We start from the raw sequence: 23,786 nt of genomic DNA on the forward strand, positions 1-23,786 counted from the left end.
TTAACCGTTTATTGAACAGCATCGTACCGTGCAAACTGCGGGGCACACAGCCCCAGCAAGACCCAATTCCTCCGCGCTTGAATTCATCCTGTATTTGCTCTGGGTCATCCGCCAAGAGGCAGAACCTCTTCTGAGCCTCAGCTTCTGCATCTGTAAACCCATTTACTCATTCCACAAATATTGACTGAGGCCAGTGGTGTGCTGAGCACCCAGCCAGGAGACTAGGGGATGTGACTGAAGCAAGCACAGATTTTCCGTCCTCCACCCAGCTCCTGCATCTCCCATCACGAAGATCAGAGGAGGCAGAAGTAGGGCAGAACAGGCCACTCAACAAATAGGCCACTTTAGTACAAGGATTGGTTTGCACTGAAGGTGACTGAGAAGCAGCAGATACAAAACAAAAACAAAAACAAACAAAAAACCCCAAATCAATCCAACCAAACAAAAACACAAAACGTCTCTGTCCTCCCCCATTTGCCTAAAAGTAGGACAAAACTTCAAAGGCGTCCCTCCTCCCCTCTCTACCGGGAAGGACAAAAGTTAATCACCAGAGACAACTTCAGCTTTTTTACTGACTAGATTCTTCTGCCTCCCATTAGTTCCCCATATATCTACCTCTCCACATTTTACCATCTTTGGAAGCCTAACTGCTTTCCTCTGTCCTGTCATTTCTCTACAGATGTATTGTTCTTTGGGAAAGATGCTACATAAGCCTGAATTCTAACTCTTGGAGTTACTGCTCATTTTTCCCTGGGTATCTCTTACATGCATGTTAATAAACTTCTGTTTGTTTTTCTCATTAATCTGTCTTTTGTTACAGGGTTCCCAGCCAAGAACTTAGAAAGGTAGAGGGAAAATGATTTTTCCTTTCCTACAAGGTCAGCTATGAAAGCACTTGGCAAACATGAACAGACCACACAGAAGGTGGGTATGACCATCTGGTCGCTGGAGGCCGAGTCACTGTTAAACAGCCTATCTTCCTTCCTTCCTGGAATTGCTGCAAAGCCATTAGGCAACCAGCTTCCAAGTACCCCTAACAAGCTGCCTACACATCTATGGAGGAAGGGTGCTTATGCAACTGTGTGTGTGTGTGTGTGTGTGTGCGCGCGCGTGCGCGTCCATGTGCGCGAGTGAGTGTGTGTTGAGGACAGAGAGGAAGAGTGGAGTAAAGGAATAGGAACTAAGTGTCCTTATTCAACATTTCTGCTTTCCTTCCCCCAGCCGTGTTCCCCCCACCACATAACTGAAAGGCTAGTTCAGTCTTTGCACCCTTACCCAAGCCCCAAATTTAGCACCAAGAACTCAAGAGATAAAGAGCTTCTAGAATATAAGAAGCCTGCTATCTCTCCCAACACTTAGATCACCTCTTTCCCTAGCATTCCAGTCTCCCTTCCAAAGGAATCCCTTCCCATGACTTGCCTTTCCTTTCAGGGGAGGAGGGGGCTTGGAAAAAGAACCATGTCTGATATAATGCAGCCATTATAGCCCCTTTGGCCCATCTGGACCTCTCTCCGGGGAGACTGATGCAAGAGGAGAAAATGTGGAGGCTGCCAGTTTTCCACAAATCTGTAACCTCAGGGAGAAAGAAGGAAAGGGGGCAGTGGGGCACATGGGAGCTATGGAAAGGACTGGAAAAGAGCCATAAGTACAGAAGTCATAAAGACCCTATTTCTCCTTAAACCGGCTGAGGAAAGCCTGGCCCAGCCCCACCCACTCAATGATATCATTGTTTTCAACAAAAGCGGGTTTGAGAACCCCCAGAAAGGCCCCCAGTGAGGCCTCAGCTGCTAAACAGGCAGAGGTCTCACCAGTTCCTGGGTGATTAAGTGCTTAGAATTACAGATAAGGAGGGAAAACTATGTAAAACCCCAAATTACAAAGATAACCAGGGTAAGGACAGACGTTGCTTCTGCCCGGCCTTTTACGGTCATGGAAAGAGAACAGGACACCATTTTACACTTAGATTTTATTTGTGGATCCCCACCATGATCCCACAAAGTTGGTGACTGGGGATTATTGTTTTCATCTAATGAGAAAACTAAAAACCTGAAATAAAGAAGTGGCTTGTCTGAGGTCCCAGCACAAGCTAAGGACAAACCCAGGTACTGGCAGCCTTGCCCTGCTACCTACTCAGGCAGGACACTCAGATTGGCCCTGGAATCCATCTCCTCCCTCAGCCCAGAGTCAACGCATCTCCCAGTCTCCGTGACTCCCCTCTGTAAACACCTCTGTAATGCATCCTCTTCTCTCCATATCAGCTACCTCTTCCCTAAATTCGACCACCATAATTTCTCACTCAGATGATAATAAAACTTTTTAATGGGTCTTAGAACTTCCCTAGTCTTGTCCCTTGGAATCCCTCCTACACTTCAGTTGAAGTAGTCCTTCTCTAATGCATTTTGGATGCTTTTACTACCTAAGTTTCAAAATACTCTTTAGTTCCCCATTGCCCTCAAGATAAACAGCTAAGCCATTTAAGAAGCCTTTGAGGCCCTCCAAGAATTCACCCTTATCTACCTAGCCAACTTCTTCCCTCACCATTTCCTCCAGTCCCCTCCCTCTCTGCTCTAACCACAAAGAACTTCTTTACGTCTCCACATGGTAATCTTGCTGTTAGGCCTTTGTTTCTGCCACTTGTGCAGCTTGAATATGCCAACTCTATCACACCCTCCTCCCCCCAACCCTACTTCTTCCTTACTTCACTTCCTCCCAGAAGCCATCCCTTCTCCCCAGTTCAGAGTATGTTTGTTCCCCTTACTCAGGTCCCACAGTGCCCTCCACTTCCTCCATGACAGCCCTACCTTGTTCTGTAATAATTTGATTCCCTATTTCCTCCACTAAGCTCTAAGCCCTGTGACAGCAGAGACTGTGTTTTGCTTAATACTGCTCTCCTGGGAACACCCATGACCTAGCCTAACACCTGCCACATGGCTGGCGCTCACAATATTTGTTAAATGAAGGGAGAGAAGGAAGGAAAGACAAGAAATTAAGAGTTCCCAGTGAGTAGTCTAGAGCTCAAGCCCAGTACAATAGAAACTCTCATCAGAAAAGCCAATGACTTGGGGTGCCTGGTTGGCTCAGTTGGTAGAGCTTACGATTCTTGATCTCAGGGTCATGAGTTCGAGCCCCATGTTGGGCATGGAGCTTACTTTAAGAGGAAAAAAAAAAAAGAACCAGGGATTCTCTGATCCAAAGTCTCCCCATAGCTGAGTCTGAGCAAGACCTACAACTTGTACCATGGTGCCCAAGGGCCCATTTATTTAGTATTCAAGGTGTCAGCTAAAGGTCTGTGTAAGTTCCACACAGAGAAAGAGTAAGCTCATTTTCTTAAAATCAAAGTATTTCCCGGGTGAAGTGTAAATGCAACTTCATTCTCAGGACAGAACCCATCCAGAGGCTCCAGTATTGACCCCCTCTTCCCTTAGATTTTTCTTGGGATACTCATGCTCCATTGCCCAAGTACAAAGGTTGGGGAGTGGAAATATCCTCCAACTTCTAGAGAGTCTAGATGAAGAGCCTAGATGCATCCTAGCAGCTAGGGAGAAAATAGAAATCTTGAAAGTGGAACTTCCACACTTCTCCCAAGTCCAAAAGTACATCCTCACATCCATCTGCATCCCGCCCACCATGCCCCACTTCTTAAGAGGCTTTCCCCCATCCCTAAGTTGGGAAGAAGACACTTCTGTCTTAGGCTCACTCCTCAGTCCATGGCTCCATCCACTAGGTATACCTCTATCTACTTGACTCAACCTGAATTTCCTTCATTGGGGAGGACTGGGGGAAAAGCTTCTTCTCATCCCATGTGTAAAAAAATATAGCCTAACTTTAGAGTGTACCTCAAGGATATTTCCTGGAAGTACCCCACCTACCTCCCTGATCACATGGTTTTACCTGAGGGAAGAGAGCCCAACTCAAAGTCAACAATAAGAGAGACTAAAACATTGAGCTTCAAGGCGCTGAAATCCTTGGGTAGCAAGATGTGGAAGGAAAAATAAAGCCCTTCCCTATTCCCTACATAATACCCCTCTGAATTAAAATGATTTGGCTAGTTGGAATACTGAATTCCTAAGAGATTATTAGCAGTACAGCTTTGCCTCCCCTTGATCCAGGCCAAATATTTATATATTAATTTCTCAGTTTGAATTCCTTTCTCATTCTTCCAGTCACCTCTCCTCCCTCCCTCATCCAAAGCTTCCCCTCCTTTGGACAAACCTAGAAGGTAAAATGCTAAGTGAAATAAGTCAAACAGAGAAAGACAAATAACGTGTGATTTCACTTTCATGTGGAACCTAAAAGCCAAAAACAGAAATAGACTCATAGATAACAGGAAACAAACTTGGTTATTGGACGAGGGGGAGCTTGAAATAGGCGAAGGGGATGAAGAGGTATAAACTTTCGGTTATAAAATAAGTCATGGGGTTGTCATGCACAGCATAGGGAATATAGTCAACGATACTATAACTTTGCATGGTGAGAGATAGTAACTAAATTTATCCTGGGGATCATTTCATAATGTATAAAAATATCAAGCCAGGTACCCCTGAAACTAATAGGCTATTGTACATCAATTATACTTCAATATAAAAGACAAAAAACAGCCTCCCCACCTTGCTCCTGCAAGACAGAGCTCCAAGTGACTGTCCTTAGGGAAGCTTTCTCTATCCCCAGCCAGAAAGTCTCTATTCCCACCTGCCTCCTCAGCCCTGTATTTTCAACTCTGTTATTAAAGTTGTAATTTGCCTTGAGTTATGCTGCTTGCATGTTTTCCCTCTCACAGAGAGCAAACTGCCAGAGGGCAAGGATGGTGCGTTTGCATATACTCCCTACAGCACATAGCATAGGAGTTTACACCTATGTGCTCAACCAGCATTTGCTGAAATCAACCTTGGGGAATGGACCCAAGTTAGCTCTGGCTTAGTAGGCAGCAGATCCATCAACTGATGAATGAACAAAATGTGGTATATCCATACACTGGGACAATATGTAACAACAGAGAATGAAGTACTTATACATGCTATTCAACATGGACACAACTCACAAACATTACTGTAAGTGAAGAAGCCCAGTGACACACACACACACACACACACACACACAATTATATAATCTCTTTTATATGAAATATCCAAAATCGGCAAATCTCGACATTAGTAGGTCAGTGGTTGCCTGTTGCTGATGGGTGTGTGGGAGAATGAGGAGTTCCTGCTCATATTAGTTTGTCAGGGTTGCCTACACGACCACAAACTGAATGGTTTAAAAAACATTGATTATCTCACAGTTCTGGAGGCTAGAAGTCTAAGATCAAGGGGCTGGCGAGCCATGCTTCCTCTGAAAGCACCAGGGAAGGATTTGCTCCAGGCCTCTCTCCCAGCTTCTGAGAGTCCTTGGCTTGTGGCAGCATGACCTCAATCTTCACACAGCCTTCTTCCTGTGCACATGTCTGTGGCCAAATCTCCCCCTTTTATAAGGACACCAGTCATGTTGGATTAGGGGCCCGCCTTTCTCCAGCATGATTTCATCTTAACTGATTAAATCCACAATGATTCTATTTTCAAATAAGGTCATTCTGAGGTCCTGGGGTTAGGGCTTCAACATACAAGTTCAGGGGACACACTGAACCCATAAAACGGCTAATGGCTTCTTTTCTGGAGTGATACAATGTTCAAAAACTAGAACATGTGGAGTTACACAACTCTATAAAACACTCAATTGTATACTTTGAGTGGATAATCTATCTGGCATATGAATTATAGATCAATAAAGCTGTTTTTAAAAATGGCAGGAGAGCTGGGTTTAAAGAGTGTCCCCAAGCTCAAAAATCAACCCATTGACAAAAGTGTATGAAAACAAGTTCTCTCCACAAGGCTAGAGGATGTAACTTGGAGAGAAGCCAAAGTAAATGTGCCTTTATCCATGTGTTCCATGTAAAGTCCCCTGATCCAGGGACTGAAACCTAGAAGGTGATCCTCTAGAAGTACCTTCCAAAGAGTACAAGGGTGCTCACTTCAACACTGTTTGTTAAAAATGGAGAAGAAGAAGAAGGAGGAGGAGGAGGAGGAGGAGGAGGAGGAGGAGAAGAAGAAGAAGAGGAGGAAAAGAAACAGCTTGAATGCCCATCAATATGGGGTAATTACATTAATGGTGATATCTTTATTATTACTGTATCTGGATGGTGGGTATATGGGGATTCACTATTTTATTCTACCTCTGTGTGCATTTGATGATTTTTCATTATAATAAATTTTCAAAGTTAATTATGGCATACACATACAATGAAATATAAAACAGCTATTGAGAATTGTTGCATAAAAAATCATCTGTAAATTTACATGGATATGTGTCTATCATGAGCTCTCACATTCTGCTTTCTGACTGCAAAATGGTACAGCCTTTCGGGGGTAGACACTGTGGAGTGAGAGGTACAACTCATGCAAATTTAAATCATTTTCAACATATATGCTATATGACCTTGCAACTCTATCTGTAGGTATCCATCCTACAGAGATGCTTGCAAGTGTTCTCAAAGACAATGTGTCAGCTGATTATTGCAGCATTATTTGTAATAGCAAGAAATTAGAAACCTAACTGTGCATTAATAGGGAAATTAATAAATTTCGATCCATCTATTTAGTGGCATCCTATGGCACCATTAAAAAGAATGAGACCGACCTATAAATATGCTAATATGGAAAGATATCGAAGATAAATAATAAAAAAGCCAACTATGGCAGAGCATATAGAGCATAATCTCGTTTATTCTGAAACTCTATTACGTGTGTAATTTTTTTCCTAGTATTTTATTATCAAACTTTTCACACACTCCAAAAATTTCTTGTGTAAAATTTTTTAAATGATTTGATGCCTGTCTGTGCTCTATTTCTAAGTGAAAGAAAATACACACATAAAACTGAGGATACAGTATAACCCCATTTGAGTAAATTTATATGGAAACTTACAAAGAGTTAAAAAAAAAAGTAAACTACATAAAATGGTAAGTTCGGGGTAAATGCTCCCACACCGGAAAGCCCGTGATCGTTGTTATCTTAAGGTAAACAACCTGATGGCAAAGGGATCCTCAAACTCAGAAATCAATCCTGACTTCCTCCAAAGGCACTGCTTCCCTTTGCTCTGACCATGGTCCATCTAAGGCCAGCTGACAGCTTCCTCCCATTCATTTCACCCCGTGCTCCTGCTGCAGGGCCTCCAGGAGAAATAAGCCTGAGACAAAAGAAAGCCATGGACATCCTTCCTGGCTACACAGGCAGCCCTGGCTGTGGGTCCCTGGAAGGAGAGAGAGCCGGTACCGGTGAACACATCCTGGCCTCCTTATCGCACAGTTCAGGGCCTTGCCAAGGGAGTAGATGGGCACTGAGTCCACAGGCACAGAAAAGACGTACAGTTTGGCTGGCTGGAGAGCCTTGCAAGGCTGTGTGCGTGAGATACAGTGATGTCAAACTGGCCGTAGCTGGAGAGCAGGAGTGACTTTCCTCTCTCAGGCCATGGGTTTTAAGGTCACCCTTCCAAATTACATTTGGAAACCAACTCAGGGGAATTCCCTCTTACTTCATTCTTAACTGTTTTTCCGACCCTGCAACATACAAATAATAGCGACTATTTATTGCACTTTCATGGTGCACCAGGCACTGTGTACATCCTTTAGCAGCATTACATTATCGAATTCACACAACATCCAGCGAGGTGGCCACTATTACTAGCCCCACCGAGTGGATGAGGAAACAGATTCACAGAGGTGAAGCAACTTGCCAAAGCTTACATTGCCAGTGGGTGCAAGGAGCCAGGCTCTGAGTCCATACCACCCGGACATCACGACTATCCCACACTGAAGTCCGGATACTAATCAGGGCCTAGGACAATTAGGAAGAAAGGGAAGCGGGAAGGCAGGATGGGGAAGTAATGCCAGTTCTAACAAGACAGAGCCTACTAAGCAAGAATAAGGCATCTGAAGGCATCTGTCTGTTCACAGCCCCAGCTAAGAGCCTGGACTTCAGAATCAAACAGATCTAGCTTCACATCCTGGCTCTCCCCTTCCCAAGCAGGGGCCCCTGAGCAAGTCACAATGCTCCATAACTCATATCGGCCACACAAGGCCGATACAAGTCCCTCCACCTCAGAGTTGTTGTGAGGATTCACTTAGATGAACCATCTATGGACCTCAGAACAGTTCCTACTACATAGGCAACTTCTACATGGTAATAGCTAGGATTACCATAATTGTTGACATCGTTATTATTATGTGACCATCATCCTCAGCCCGAAGCAACCTGAAGGCAGATGGAGCATCCGAGAACATGACCGGAACTTAGGAAATGCTGATGAGTGATAACCACACATGCTATTTCTCAATATGTTTTTCTCTTGTCGCCTCATACTTGAAGATGTAGCCACAGGGGCACATGCAATGCTATGCATTACCCAGACATTTCAGAAAATATTTGTTTTTGCTTTCACATTAATAAAAGTTAACGTGTATTGAAACCTGCTTGTTATGTGCTGGGCATTGTACCGAGCACATCCTAAGCTGTTACCACTAAACCTCATGAGGTGTATTTGTTTCCTGTGGCTGCTGTCTATTAACCAAAACTTAGTGGCTTTAAACAACAGGAAGTCCCGGTTCTGGCAGCCAGAAAAATGACAATAGTCCTACTCAAATCACCATGTCAGCAAGACTGCATGCCCTCTGGGAGGTGTCATTCCTTGCCTCAGCAGGCTCCCAGTGGCTGCCTGCATTGCATGGCTTGTAGCCACATCAGTCCAGTCTCTGCCTCAATGGTCGATCAAGTATCCCTCTGCTCCCTCTTACAAATATAATTGTGATTTCACCGAAGACCCACGTAGATAATTCAGGATAATCTCTTCTCAAGATCTTTAACTTAATCACACTCACAAAGACTGCTTTTTGTCGTATAAGGTAACATATTCTCCTGTCCCAGTGATTAGAATGTGAATATCTTGGGGAGGGCGGCCTTTTCCAACTTAGCCCAATCTGCAATGAAAGTATTAATATCTAATTTCTGTGCATGTGGTAGAAGATAGTAAGAGACGGGTAGATCTGAGTTTGACTCCTGGCTCTGGCTGATGTTCGGTAAATTACTTAAACTCCTTCCATTTGAGTGTCCTTATTTATAAAATGTGAATAACAATAACAACTCTTCGAAGGGTTGCCATGAGGATTATCTAGAACAGTACCGACGTGCCTCTGCAGTGACTGGCTCTCAGTACATGCTCACTAAGGAGTGAGTATTATTATGAATACAGATGAAGAAATATTCAGAAGGCAGGTGATTGCCAAAGGACACCTACCCAGGAAGTGTCAGTGCCTGGAACTAAATCTGGGTCTCTCTGGCACCCAAGCTGGAACCTGTTCTACTCTATGGATTATGGAGGCTTATATGCTCCTGGCCTTCAGAATCAACACATCTAGGTTATTTCAATTCTAGACTTTCCCTCATACTCTGTGTGGCAAACGTATGGCTGCATCTCTTCAGAGCAGCTCTCTTAATTACCGAAACTGAATTTATGCAATGGCCCCTGAGACAGCAATAGCATGTCTCCAGTGATTTGGAAATAATAAAGACCTGCTTATGAGAGAATTCGGCTTGCAAAAAGATCACCTTAGATTGGCTGGCAGTCCATATGGTCTTCAACTCCAGGGGTTCTGGACAACACGGGAAGTGCAGATGAAATCAATCTCAGCCTACAAAGCTACAGTTGGAAACTACATCTCAAACAGGACCACGAGGGGTCTCTGAGGCAAGGTGCCTAGCACAGTGCTTGGAATTTGTATCCACTTACACATTCCCTGCCTCAGAGTCAACACAGAAGGGTTAACTCAGTTCCCCATGCTTGAGAAAACGTTTGAAGTAAATTCCAGACACTCAGAGGCAGCTCTCATCAAATTCTGGTGTCCCCACCCATCCACTCAACCATTTCCTTGGCACAGGGTTCTCTGGGTTACACGATCTCCACTGCAGGGAATGGGGAGCCCAGATGCATGCCGAGTTTGGAAAAACATTTTGAATGCTTTAGATCTGCCAAATACTCGGTTAAGGAATGATATCCTCTAATTTCTTAAGCCCTATGTATTTTAAGTGAAATGTAATCCATATGTCTGTTGACTCATTTCAATGAGACTCCGTGAAGCATGGTTTACCAAGAGCATTGGGATAGCGCCTAAGCCTTTCTTAAGCTTCTCTTTGATCCAGGAAATTGAATTTTGCCAACAACAAATGAAGCTCCTGACAAGAGAGGGTCAAACAGAGCAGTCCTTTATCCTAGATAAGATGTTAAAGCCTACTCCCACCTCAAGAGGAAGCTGGGTGGATGCAGCAGAGAGTGCCATGGCCTGCGTGTAGTCAGGATTTTACTCTGGATCAGCTACGTATTTCCACCAGGCTTCCTTGGAAGAGAAGTGGAACACTAAGAGGTGGTAACTAATCCAGCCTCTGTCTTGCTGAAAACTCCTTTTCTTCCTGCTCTTCTCTCCTCCTCCAATCCTCCAGTATTATAGAATTCAAATAGAATTGAGGGGGAAAGGAGAAAATGAGGGCTCTAGATCACTCCCTTAGCAGTGAATGAATGTTGATTTTCCAAGTTGTCTCTTGACTTCCAGGACAACAAAAGCAGTCTGCTTCACAGTGACATCTCTGAGGGACTAATAAGAAATTAGAGAGATAAGGAGAGATGAACTTCAGAAGTAATGGTGGACGCTACAATCACTGAGCCTCTAAAGGCCCAAGTTCTGCCTCGACAGTTACTGTTCTCCATGAGGTCTGGAGGTAGACATACACACAAAAGAAAACAAATGTCCATTCTTATTAGCTAGACTCGTGCAAACAGGATCTCCCTTTCGCTAGCTGGGTTGGAGCACAATGAGTGGAATGAGACCAAAAGATATCTCTCTCTTTCCCAAGCCAAAATCTGAATCTTATCATCGTTTGGACTCAAGGAAGGACAGTATACCAAGGAAATTAAGAGTTCCAGAATGTGCTCAAGAGACCAGCAGAGAAAAGTGCATGGCCAAAGGTCCTCTGGGCAGAGTGCCCACTAGTTGAGCTGCTCGTGTGTTTTTGAAGGTGACCCTGTAACCTAGTGATCCTGCCCTTGAGTAATGCAGTCCAATGAGCATCCTGCAAGCTGATTCAACAGTTCAGTGGGCCCTCCTTGGGAAAAAGTACATAAAGGAGAAAGGAGTGAGCCACAGCCTACATTTCCTGGAGGTGTTCATCTCCCTAGATGCTTACAGCTAAGGAAGATTCCATTTAACTTCAGCAAACAAATTTTTGTTCAGTACAGCTTCTGGGTTGATGAGGCAGTCCTCAGGGCATGGGGGAAATTATATGCAGAAACAATATTTGTGGCTTGTGGAAATAGCAGCCTATAATTTCTTCCCTGTCATTTCCTTTCTTGTGTTTATGTTGCCTAAGTGGTGAATCCTGAGCTAGGAGTTCATTCTCAACTTCAAGGTCCATGGATTTGCGGCATTCGCCTTTATCCCAGTGCCCTAGTTTCAAGGATGTCTCTAAACTGAATGTCTCTAAACTAAATGAAAAGCAAACTCCCTGAGGTCAGGAGTTCTGTTCCACTATTCTACTGACACCATGTCCTTTAAATAGGTAGTGTAAGAAAAATCTCTTAGAGCCCAACGGGGACAAAATCCCCATTTTACAGATGAAGAACGTTGAGATCCAGGAAGAGCCCGCTGGCATGTTGATCATCCTCGTCTGTCTCTGAGTTCAGTCCTCACTCCACAAACCACACTGCCTCAACCACAAGTAAGGCTCTCCTAATAACAGCTCTGCACCAACCTTAGCAAATTATGTGTATGCCTGTTGAGTGAAGCAACATAATACATACTTTTATTAGAGTAGAATACTACCTTCAGATGTACAGTTGAGTCTAAAAAAACAAGTATGGAACAAGATACATAGTATAATCTCATTTCTGCTCCTCCCTCCCGGACAAAAATGGCTGCCAGTATGCAATTGTGTTTACGAGTATCTGTGTGCATGTTCTCACAGATGCAGACAAGGTCCAGGGTATCCCCACCAAACTGCTAACAATGGATTCTTCTTGAGCGTGGGAGACTTTCACTCTTCTACTTACCATATTTTGGTATTGCTACATGTTTTACGACAAGCATGTATTACTTACGCAGTTAAAACATCCTGAGCAAGGAATAATATTAGCTGCCATTTACTGAGTAGGACTGAAGCCAGGCAGCGCATCGGCTTTCCACACACCATCTCATGTCATCCTCGCATGGCTCATGGCATGGACTATCTTTATATCCCAGATTGGGAAACTGAGACTTAAAGATCACACAAAGCTAATAAGCTGCAGAGCTAGAATCTGAACCTAGGACTGTCAGACATGAAAGCCATATTAAGAGTAGCCCTACAACGCCACTCCTTTTCGTCCGCACTCAGTAAAGCGTGTGTGTCTCCCATGCGGACGCATCCACTTATCCTGAGTTGCTTCACAGAAGGAAAAGGCTGCCGGTCGTCATGTTATCGAATTAAGACAACGTGGGGTGTCTGCTTCCTGAGCTGAGGGCCCGTTTGCTATGTGCCTGCTCTCCTGGCCCACCCCCTTGCTCCTCTATCCTCACCATTCTTGGCAATCTCTTCAAGTGCGAATTCCATTAAAGGCCTGCTCACTGCTATTTTGGGCCACACATTAGCACGCCGGCTCTGACTTGATGGGAGAAGGCCAGACACCCCGGGATGATGAAAAATAAATTAGAAATGTCCTCTCCCTTCCCTCACGAGTCCCAGAAGCCCTTGCCCATGGCCGTTGCCTTAAGAGGCCTGAGAATCCAATATATGGGGAAATGCTTGGGGGGGGGGTTGGGGGCTGGTGAGCTGCGGAGAAAGGGAACCTTCATAACCCATCAGGGGCTTTGAACTTGTCTGTTGCCTCTCCCTGGACTTGTCTTCTCTTAGTCTTCCACATGCTCACTTCCTCACCTCTTTCAGATCTTGACTCCAATACTAATTCACCACCAAGGCCTTCCCTGACCCCCGTGCTGAAAAGGCCCTCCCTCCTGACCTGTCCCCCCACCCCCCACTGTGGTCTTGGGGCATACCACAGTTCCCTTTGTTCTTTTGTTTACTGTTCCTGCCACTAGAATATAAGCTCCATAAGGGCAGAACTGTTCTGCTTACAGCCAGGTCCCCAGTAGGGACGCTGGGCCAGCAATGCTATAAATGCATAATGGGCGAATAACAATGAATTGTTATTGAGGAAATTCAGAACCAGAGTTTGAGAAGTCACCTGGCACAGGGCCTAGTTTCCCCTCAAGTATCATGGGATTACAAAAACTTTAACGCAGCACTTTGGAAAAAATCAGAAAAGCCTCGCTCCCCGACCCCTCCCCACCCCTGAGCTGTTTTGAATCTGGACTCACAAGCTTCATGAATGAACAGGCTTGGGGAAATAAACACACTAGGAAGTCGTGTGCAGTTAGAGTTCCGCTTACTAACACATGTTCAAAAACAAAAAGCCCAATTTAGACAAAAATAGCAGGAAGCCGTCCCCCAGGGATACCTGGTGAGGTCATACTGCTTGGCTCGGCTACTTCCATTTTTGTCAAGTCTCCTGCCTTCTGCCAGCTCAAGGAGGCCAGGAACCGTATCCAGTCCCCCGCTGCTCGCTGGGTAACCAAAGGGCTGCATGGGGCAGCAGACAGTAGAACTACAGGAGGGCTCTGCTCCGGAAGCTGTCAGTGTGGGACCGTAAAACTCAGCACCCTGCTGCTCACTCACCACGCTCTGTCTTGAGCACACTGCCTCATTCACAACCACCCTATGGTGGTAGCTTACTACCCTCGTTTTATAGATGAGGACACTGAGCTGACATACCTCATAGCAAGCTGACCCAGGTTACACAGCTAGGAACTAAACCGGTGTTTTTTCCAGACCCAAGCCAAGAACACAAATGATCCTAGTCTCACCTCTCTCAATTACTTGCTGTGCAACCTTAGACAAGTGCCTGCCTATCTCTCTCTGATTCAAAGTTTCCACGACTATCATACAAATGGCCAACAGCATAAGACCATCGCGCCCAGTGTTTTCTAAGACATCTTCCTCCTCGAACTTCCTATGGCCTCTTGCACAGGTTCCAAAACGTGAGGGAAGAATGAGTCCCGGGATCCCATTTGCCCATGACATCCCCCCATCACTTGGACCGCCCAGAGGAAGCTGAAGGGTCAAGGGGTCCTCTTGAGGCCAAATAAGACAGATTAACCGCGGGTGACAAGAGGGACATTCAGCCTGGAGCTAAAGGGCTAAACGAAAGCAGGCTCCCGAGAAATTGACAAGAAGAGACCCTCGCAAGGCATTTCCTGCAGGACCAGAGGAAGACAACACAAGGAGAAATCCCAGGCAGGCAGAGTCGACACCTTCTGGGGACATAGCCAGCCAATTCTGTTCCAGGCAAATGGGACAAAAGGAAGCCATTCTTGGGGTGGTTTCACTGTTAGGAGGAAAGCAGCAAAAATGATTGAGATGCCCAACTTTCCAGCTTCCCAGAGGCCACCATATTCTGGAGGCAGAGGAAAGATGTGGATGAAGCCAATTCCTGTACATGCTGCTTAAGGCATGCTTTTACCACACTACCAACACTACTCACCCTCCTTTGCAAGTATCCAAAAGCCCAAATTTGGAATAATTTCTGTTCTTGCCTCCTATCCGAGCTTAGCAGCCATTCCCATCCTTCTGGATACGGGAAGGTCCCTATCCATCCCTTTCTTGGCAGTGATGCGTCTGATTACTCATCTGCTTCCAGGGGACTCCAGAGGCTGCCAAGAGGAGGCAGGCAGTTCTCTGAGCCATACAGTCTGATCTGGGAGGTCTGCGGGGCAGAACTAGTTAGTGGGAAAATACCAGAGGCCTCAGCATCCCCCAGCCAAGGAAGGAGAGTGCTCGGGTGGCCAGGCAGATTGGGAATGGCCGCTGAGCAACCATGCATTATGTCCACTCACCTGCTCAATAACATGAATCAAGATACAACTGCGCTCGATAGCAAATCAATGTGGAAATATTTCTGAGCCAGGCAGCCACCCGAGATGAATGAGGTTAGGAAGATGGCGGAATCGGCCTGATGAAGCCAGGAGACTGCTGACCATGCTCTTATCGGCAGAAGCTCAGACTTATCTGACCCAAAACACACGGAGCAGCCCGTGTTCAAGGCACAAATCCCACAACACTCCACCCCGCCTCTCTCTCTGCTTTCTGCTGTTTTCCTCTAATCTTCACTTCCTGCCATGCTGTGCTGTGCTGGAGCTAGTAAGTCAGCTGCCAAAGTCCTCCATTCCATCCCTCCCTTCGTCACACACACACACACACACACACACACACCCCTGTGTGCCTGCAGTGAACTCTAGGAGGCCCCGGAAATACAGTCAGAGGAAATTCAAGGAAGACGTTAAACAGTCCAATAATTTCACAGCAAGTCAAGAGACTGTGGATATGCTGTCTTTGCAAGATACTCCCCGCAAAGGAACCACAGATTGAGGGCTTGGTGATTTCACAAACCGCTTCCTTCCAAAACAGTGGCACCTGCATCCGGCATTGACATGGAAGTGAATTTTTTCATTATGGATAAATGAGGAGTCCACTTACTCATTCTTCTCAAGGTCCAAGATGAATTCTCTCCCCTCGGCCTTTATCCTGAGCTCAGCTCTGTGTGGATGCTGAAAGCAACAACAAAAGAATGTCAGTTCCTAAAAGCAGGGAACGAGGCTCCCTGGAACAGGCACAGGATCCAGCACAGTGCTCTGACATTGATCCACAGGAAGTGAACGAAAAAGGGTCAATTGCATTTCCAGCCCAAACATGAAATGACTTCAACCCCCAAAGGACCCGGTTCCCCTCCCCCATCTGCCTCCTCCTCACACACAAAGGAAAGGAACTCCAGGCTGAACTATGATGTAAGTGCTTCCATGCAGGTCTGATCAAGGCACACACTCGACGATCTTGGACAGTCAATTTTCTGTGCAGTCAGATCTGGATTCCAGGGCTGGCTTTCACGCTCCAGGTACGTGAAGCTGGGCATGCTACTGAACCACCCTACCGCTCAGCTTCCTTATTTGTAAAACAGATAATAACAGTCAGCCTTATGGGAATCTTGTACCAACTAAGCAACATAGCAAATGTAAATAATTTGTCACAGAGCTGGCGCAGAGAAAACCACTGATACTTGTTGGGTATTACCAAAAATACCAGGAGACCACTCTTCCGAGTGAGTTCGTATTTTATTTCATTTTGGCTCTCAGTTTCATTTCGGGTCTCAGTTCCCCAACCATTTCAGAGGAGACAGCTGGGAGAAGATACATTTTATACATGAGAAAAACTTATAGATGGCCAAAGAGCAGCACACCCAGAAGAGATCACACGAGATATCATACAGATGGCTCATAAGCACGAAAAACATGTTCACCATCAGTGGTAACTGCTCCCCACCGAAAAGGAAAAATTTTTAAAGATACCTTAAAAAAAAAAAAAAAGTGACAGAGATTTTTAAAAACCCATAAATCACAATGAGCACACTGAAAAATAGGCACTCTCATACCCTACCAGTAAGAATTTAAATTGATACCAACTCAGTGGAAAATAATTTGACAGATGGACAAAGAGTTTTTATTTTTTATTTTTTATGATTATTTTTTTAATTTTATTTATTTATTTGACAGAGATCACAAGTAGGCAGAGAGACAGGCAGAGAGAGAGGAAGGGAAGCAGGCTCCCTGCTGAGCAGAGAGCCCGATGCGGGGCTCAATCCGAGGACCCTGGAATCATGACCTGAGCCGAAGGCAGAGGCTTTAACCCACTGAGCCACCCAGGCGCCCCGAGATGGACAAAGAGTTTTTAAATGTTTAGACAAAACTCTGTCCGAAGAGAACAAACGGAAACAGGCAAAGGTTTATACACAGGGATGCTCATTACTTATAATAATGGCTAATGAAGTATAATTTGAATGTCCAAAAATAGAAGAATACTTAAATAAATGATGACCAAGCATATGACAAAGCACTCAACAGTCATTAAAATCAATGACTTGAAATAATTTTTAAACTATCAAGAAAGTAGACATGATAATTATTAAGCACACAGAGGCTCAAAACAACGCCATATATTTTATTTAAATACACTTTTATAGAACGAAATAAATCAAAAGGTTACCACAGTGACCTCTCAGCAGTGGCGCCATGGGTTAATTTTATTTTCTTTGTGGATCTTTCCATGTTTTGAGAATTGCTTTGATATTTTAAGTAAGGGACTTTTCATCTCTTTTTACCTTACTATTGCGGAACATTATATAACGAATGAATCACTGAACACTACCACAAAAACTTATGATGTACTACATGCTGGCTAACTGAACATAAAAAAATGAAAAATTAAAAAAAATATTTAAGAATTTAAAAAAAGGAAACTTCCATGTTTCAAGCGTTCAGCTTGAGGTGGGTGAGCTTATTTCGAAGGCAAAGTTATTTATTTAAAATGAGATACATTTTTCAGCATCTTAAAAACAGGCTCAATTCTCTGGTGTGTTTTAAATACATGTTCTCTAACTTGGGACCAAGGAACTAATAAATTCCTGAAGTTGACCCCAAAGCTTAGTTTCAGCATTGGAGAAAGTGGGTCCACTGCTTGGCCACCCCTGGTTGGGGGCCTTCCTCTTCCAAGCACACTCCTCTTTTTATTTGCCCCAAACGGCACTTCCCTTTAGGGTCCTAGGCACTGCGCATCCCTGAAACATTCAGGCCACCAAGGGCTCCAACGAGATCTGAACATTCTGATCCAGAAAGCTTGGGCAACCCTGTCCTTTACGATTTTTGTATGAATTCATCCTACTGACTTCTTTTAAAAAGGACATTTCAAAACCGCGGGGAGAGGAAGTTAGGTGGTTGTTTGCCCAATAACTTTCACTAAGGGATCCACATCCCTTACATCTCTAACGCCCTGATTCAGCTCCGATAACTCCTATTCTGGTTGCTGAGGCTCTGCCACTTTATGCCGGATATTCCAGAAGACAGACCCTGTCCAGTCACATTAAGCATCAGGGACACAGTCGCAAGTGGGCATCTGAGGAACAGTACACAGCAACAGAACTGTAGCAATTCCCTTATTCAAGCGTGACAGTCCACACAAAAAAGGAAAGTTGACATCAAATCAAACACTGTCACCTCTCCTCCAAAGAGACACAAGCTGCAACATGAGTACAAATGCCTACAAGTGGGTAATCCAAAAATATTTCTCTCTGGTGTGGAAGATGCTCAGACAGTGATATTTAAAATATGTTGTCCCTTGTTTCCAAGGGACATTTCAAGCAAAACAATGAAACAGTTCTATCAGGATCTATGGATCTCCCCTGCTGAGCTTTTCCCTTGCAATTCCACTCTGTGCTATGAAGAGGCAAGCTCACCTCTCCTAGGAGGTGGAGGGAGCTGACCTGCTGGCTATACTTCCCGTGAAAGGTTAAAATTCCTTTCTCTTTAGGGGTAGATTAAATAGATCTTCAGCTTCATAGGGTATCAGAAATCTGTCCTGTGTATGTGCACCTGCCACTTAAGATCTAGTATAATACTTACTATACCGTGAGTGTTCAATTAATGTTTGGTGAATGAATTAATTATAGAAATGAGAATAAGAGGCCTGACTGAAGTCTACCTTCTACACCCTCTCTGACATTCATTCATTCGTTCATTCAACAAGTACTTCTGGCACCAGGCACTGTGCTGACTATTCCTACAAAATACAATGACCCAGATTCTGGGCAGACAATGGCTAGGAATAAAGACAGGATCTGGAGCTCTACTTTGTTTCTCAGGCCCTTCCTGAGGATGCCAGGCATCCCACATCTGGAAGGAACAAAGAACCTCTACAGAAAGTAATGGATCCATTCCTCAAGCAATAACAGATATGTTGGACTACCCAAGATCCTAATTTTTAAAAATAACTTGCTCTAGGAAGGCCATCCATCAATCTGTCTAGATTTTTCCTGAAGCTATTCTCAGCCTTTCCTACTTTTTGATGAAATAAGGTCCACGCATTTATTGTCTTTAGGATAAAATGTTACTTTCATTTCTCCCAAATTTTTTGCTGGAAATTACCTTAATAAATTCGAATGGAAGCATTTTGGACATGTGTGTATTACCCTAGCTATAACTTCAAGGATTCCAGGCATTTCTCCTCTCCATTTCTGACATTTTCCTGACACAGCTCTCTCTCCGTTTTCTTCTACTATAATCTTGCTTTTTTATATGCTGCCCAATAAATCATGGACCTTTTGAGCCCTAAAGGACCTTATTAACTATCGCTTCTCCCCATCCCTCTTTATTGCTATCCCCTAGAATCCCTATTTTATAAATGAGGAATCAGAAGTTCAGAAAGGGGAAGGTCCCATAGCTGGTTTCTGGCACACAGCAACTGTCCTCCTTTCTAGTTCTTTCATGTCGCACTTGAACTGTAAAGACCAGAACCACAAAGAATATCGTGGATGTACAGGTCCTCTTTGTATAACAGGTTAATGTTTTCTGTCTTGTTCCCAATCCCCATGATAAAGCCGGTGCATTTTCCTGGTGTCATGGCCCATGGAGACTATTGCATTTTAAGATATATCCCCCAGTAGGAGATTCCTCCCTTGTCTCTTAAAAATAGCTTGAATTATTATTTTTCTCTCCAAGTACATTATCTCATCAATAAAGTAAAGCATGTATTATATAAAGCAAAGATAACAGTGACAATATTTAATGAATTCCACTTGAGAGCTGGTGATTTTTGTGACACGTATTTGCACTTAGCTTGTGTCAAGCATTAATAATTTTCATTTCCTCAACTAATAGCATTTGGAAGTGTTCTAGAAGTTTGTCACACAATGAAGGAAAGTCCCATCTGGGATTTTCAAAACCAATGCACAAAGAGGACAGAGTAGGCCTGAAACAGAACTCATAGCAATGACCGGACTTCCAGGAAAGTTGAGAAGGAGGCCCCGCATGTCACAGAATGGACTTGTCAGCTCCTGCCTCTGAAAATGAGATATTTGGTGTCTTACCTTTTCTTTGGTGGGGCTTTCTGCAGTCTTCCACTGAGGTATTATTCGTTCATGCTGTAGCTGGGGGCTACCTTCCCCATTTCCTCCTGCCAAAACAGGATGCACAACCATTGGCATTTCAGAAGTCTGCATCCCTTAGCTAAGCTAAGCATGCACTCCCAACTGGAACAACCCCCTTCCTGGGTCATTAGACTACCTGCTGGGTGCCAGGCTCTTGACCCTTACTGTAAGTCAGGCACTGTTAGCTGTTGGCCATATAGTGGTAAACAAGGAAAACAAGGTCTCTGTAGTCCTCACTTTTACCTTCTAGAGGTGGGAGATGCACGATACACAAATATTCTCAAATGGCCAGTAGGGTCATGGAATAAAGAGACACCGAAGAGGAGGTACCTATTTTAGACTGGATGGTGAGCAAAGATGGCATTTGAGACCTGAGAGACCGGAAGAAGGCAGCCATGAAAAGACCTGGGGGAACAGTGCCCCCAGGGAGAACGACCAGCAAGGGCAATGGTCCTGCCTGAGCAGAAGGTGACTTGGCCCGTTTAAGGAACATGCAGAAGGCAGAGCTAGCTAGAATCTAGTAAGTGAACAGGGAAGCTGGTAGGAGACATAGTCAGCAAAACAGCCATGGTTCTGAGATCCCAGAGGCCATGGCAAGTGTCTGGATTTTATTATAAATAGTCTTGGAAGGCACTGGAGGGTTTAGACACAGAGCAATATGATCTGTATTCAGGTTTTTAAAAGATCATTCGGCCTGCTGGGTGGAGATGGGGGGTCCACTGGGGGAGGGGTGGGCATAAGAATAGAAGCAAGAAGGCAAGTCTGGGGACCTGGTGAGAGATGACTGGTGGCTCAGACTAAAATGAGCTCAGTAAAGAGGAATGAAGTGGTCAGATTCTGGGTATGTTCTGGAAATCAGGCCCATGGGTTTTTCCCCCGAGCTGCAGTTTGCTCATCTGTCATATGAAGACAGTGATACCAGCCTGCCTATTCACAGCAGTACTGGACAGAGTCACCATGAAACTGCTCCCACATCCACAAAGCATCATCACACTACCCTGAGCTTCCTAACGGCAAGTCTGCCTTTGTAGATCACTTCCTACTTTCTTAATCACTATCAATCAACCCTTGTCATCCTCAAGACAAGACAGGTAGCAGGACTTCTATTTTCCAAGAAAGGTGAGCTGAAACTTGTTTGGGGAAAGACTTGTTCTACATACCGCCGACCTCAAAATACTTTTTGCAGATCACCTTAATAAAGCAGTAATGCCCCAAGACCTAGACAAATTAGTCTCCACAAGAAGGGACCAAATCCATAGGACGCCTGGGGTGGGAGTGAGGATTTCAAAATTTGTTCTTTTTTTTTTTTTAATTTTTTTAAATTAACATATAATGTATTATTAGCCCCAGGGGTACAGGTCTGTGAATCGCCAGGTTTACACACTTCACAGCACTCACCATAGCACAGACCTTCCCCAATGCAAAATCTATTCTCTCAAAACCAACCACATTGATCACACAGAATACAATAAATGGCATGAAAGCCGGCCACAGTTGTGCTAGGAAAATGGCAGGATTATGAGTGACTAATGTTCCTTTCAGATTACTGATACGATGCATTCTCAGTCAAAATACATCTGAAAAATAATCCCATTAGACAAGCTTTAGTTTCATCGTACTAGTAAAAATCAGAAGCAATGCATTCATTTATTCATAATGTGTTTTCTGAATGCTTAACTAGCTACCAAGTACTACGCTAGGTGCTTGATATTCATGGGGGAACAGAGAGGCATATTCCTGCTCTGGTGGCTCTGGTAAGTCTAGATTCTTTGCAATAAAAAGGAATTATATGATATTTAATGGAATGTTTAAAGGAATGAAATTATCTTTATGATTGCCAAAAAAGTATGGAGAAGAAGGCCAAATAATAGAGGCACACAGTACATCTTAAGAAAAATTATTCAAAACTAGCAAATGAGGCAAAAAGCAAGCAGGATTGTCCTTTCAATGTCACATTGGAGCACTGTTTAACAGGCCCTCCCATTGATCACCATATTTTTCTAGGGGAATGCCCCTTGGTTTGACTTTTTAAATTTACAACAAATCAAAAAACCATACTCTGTGAAGTTACATGTTAACTGTAGATTTTTGTCTGGTAGAGATGCAAATGACTTCCATATTATAGAAAGAGAACTAAGAATTAAGGTTCCTTGACCCTATGGGAGCACTGACCACTTTGTATCTGTCCCAGCACGCGATTTCAACCTTTTCTCAGATGCTTGTACCACCCATTCCTCCGGAGCTTTGCACCAGCTTTACCATTCTACTCACCACCTCATTAATGAATTGAAGGAATGTCTTCCTCCCATTCATCCTATATTTGTATGTTATGTTTTTAACTTTTTGAAAATTACACTTATGCGATTTCTTGATGTAATCTACAGTCATTAAAATCATGTTTTTGGAGAATGTAACGATGTGGGCTCATAATGTGAAATGGAGAATGCAAGGCACAAAACTGTACATATGGTATGTCTCCAGTTTTATCGACATATATTTATAGGAACACACACACCCAGACTGGGGAGGAGAGACTAGGAAAGCAGCAGAAAGAGAAGCCAAAAGCAGAAAAACAGTGAAAACAGAGAAAAGCAAGCCAGGGAGGGGACCGGCTGTTTTCTGCCTGCTCTGGGTCTCCCGGACCCCCACCACCTCCCGGGGCGCACAACGTGGGAACAAAGCCCGGACTCCCAGGCTGCGCGACCGCGGGGAAGCAGCCCTGCGGACTTGCACGGGGCGACTCCCAGGTCCTCGGGCCCCCGAGCCCACCCGCCCCCATCCTCCCAGACCCCCTCCCCGTACCCCGCCACTTACTTCTGGTCCACCCCGGCAGGGCGAGCGCCAGCAGGCAGAGCCGGACGGCGCCCACGCCCCCGGGCATGGTGGCAGCGGCCCCTCGCGCGCTCCGCGTTCACAAGCACGCGGCCATGCCAGCCCCCCGGCCAGGCGGCGGCGCGTCTGGAGCCCACTGCTCGCCCAGCGCCTCCCAGCCCGGCTCCCAGCCATCAGCAGCGACGCTCCGCCCTCAGCTCCGCAGGGCTCCGCCGCGGGGTGGAGGAGGGGACGCGCCCGCCAGGATGGGGGCGGGAGGGACCGCCGGGAAGGAGCCCGGGGGACCCCCGGGAGCCGGGTCGACTCAGGTGATGGGGAGCAGCGGAGGGAGGGTCCGAGCCCGCGGAGGGGCAGGCTTCACGGTGGGCGCGGCCTGGGGAGGGTCGGAGGCTCGGCCTTCTAGGAGTTAAACTGGACCCCTTTCTGCCCTGGGGGCCGTTTCCTCTGTCCCGCACTGTGCTAGACGTCTTGGGTGACACCCAGAGGCTGCTCACCCAGCACCGTGCCTCAGAGGCCGCTACTCTTGGAGGCAGGCTCTGAAAGAGTTAACAGAACCACCAGGCACAAAGAGCTAAGTGCTATATGGAGTTGTTTTCTTAGCAAGACACAAATCAAGGAGCCAGTCCTCTGCCTGGGAGGAGGAGGGTAGTGGAGAGAGGATTCCCAGTGGAGAAGACAGCTGCGCTCTGGAGGAAAAGAAATGGAGCATCAGGCAGAGAAAACGGAGTAGACAAATATACTAGGGCAGCAAAGCCTAGAGGCTATATGGGGGGGGGGGGGGGGGACAAAATTAGGTAAAGTTAGGATTTAGGGCTTTG

General features: G+C 45.1%; 1 protein-coding gene across 3 annotated transcripts in view; it reads right to left on the reverse strand.

Annotated features, from left to right (window-relative positions):
* ADAM19 (ADAM metallopeptidase domain 19) overlaps window positions 1-23,124 on the reverse strand; it is an 80,328-nt gene extending 57,204 nt beyond the window's left edge. For 2 of the 3 annotated variants that reach the window (XM_032851669.1, XM_032851668.1), the window contains exons 1-3: window positions 22,951-23,124; window positions 20,077-20,162; window positions 15,642-15,712 (exon numbers count right to left, since the gene is read on the reverse strand). In XM_032851669.1, coding sequence (XP_032707560.1) covers window positions 15,642-15,712; window positions 20,077-20,162; window positions 22,951-23,017 — 224 coding nt within the window. In that variant the 5' untranslated portion in view covers window positions 23,018-23,124. Of the gene's footprint in view, window positions 1-12,628; window positions 12,708-15,641; window positions 15,713-20,076; window positions 20,163-22,950 lie in introns of those variants that run through there. The other variant, XM_032851670.1, reaches the window with a different exon arrangement.
* Between the last annotated feature and the right edge of the window lie 662 nt (window positions 23,125-23,786).

This window comes from Lontra canadensis, unplaced genomic scaffold (genome assembly GCF_010015895.1).
Source record: "Lontra canadensis isolate GAN:19392208 unplaced genomic scaffold, GSC_riverotter_1.0 scaffold5, whole genome shotgun sequence".
Taxonomy (NCBI): domain Eukaryota; kingdom Metazoa; phylum Chordata; class Mammalia; order Carnivora; family Mustelidae; genus Lontra; species Lontra canadensis.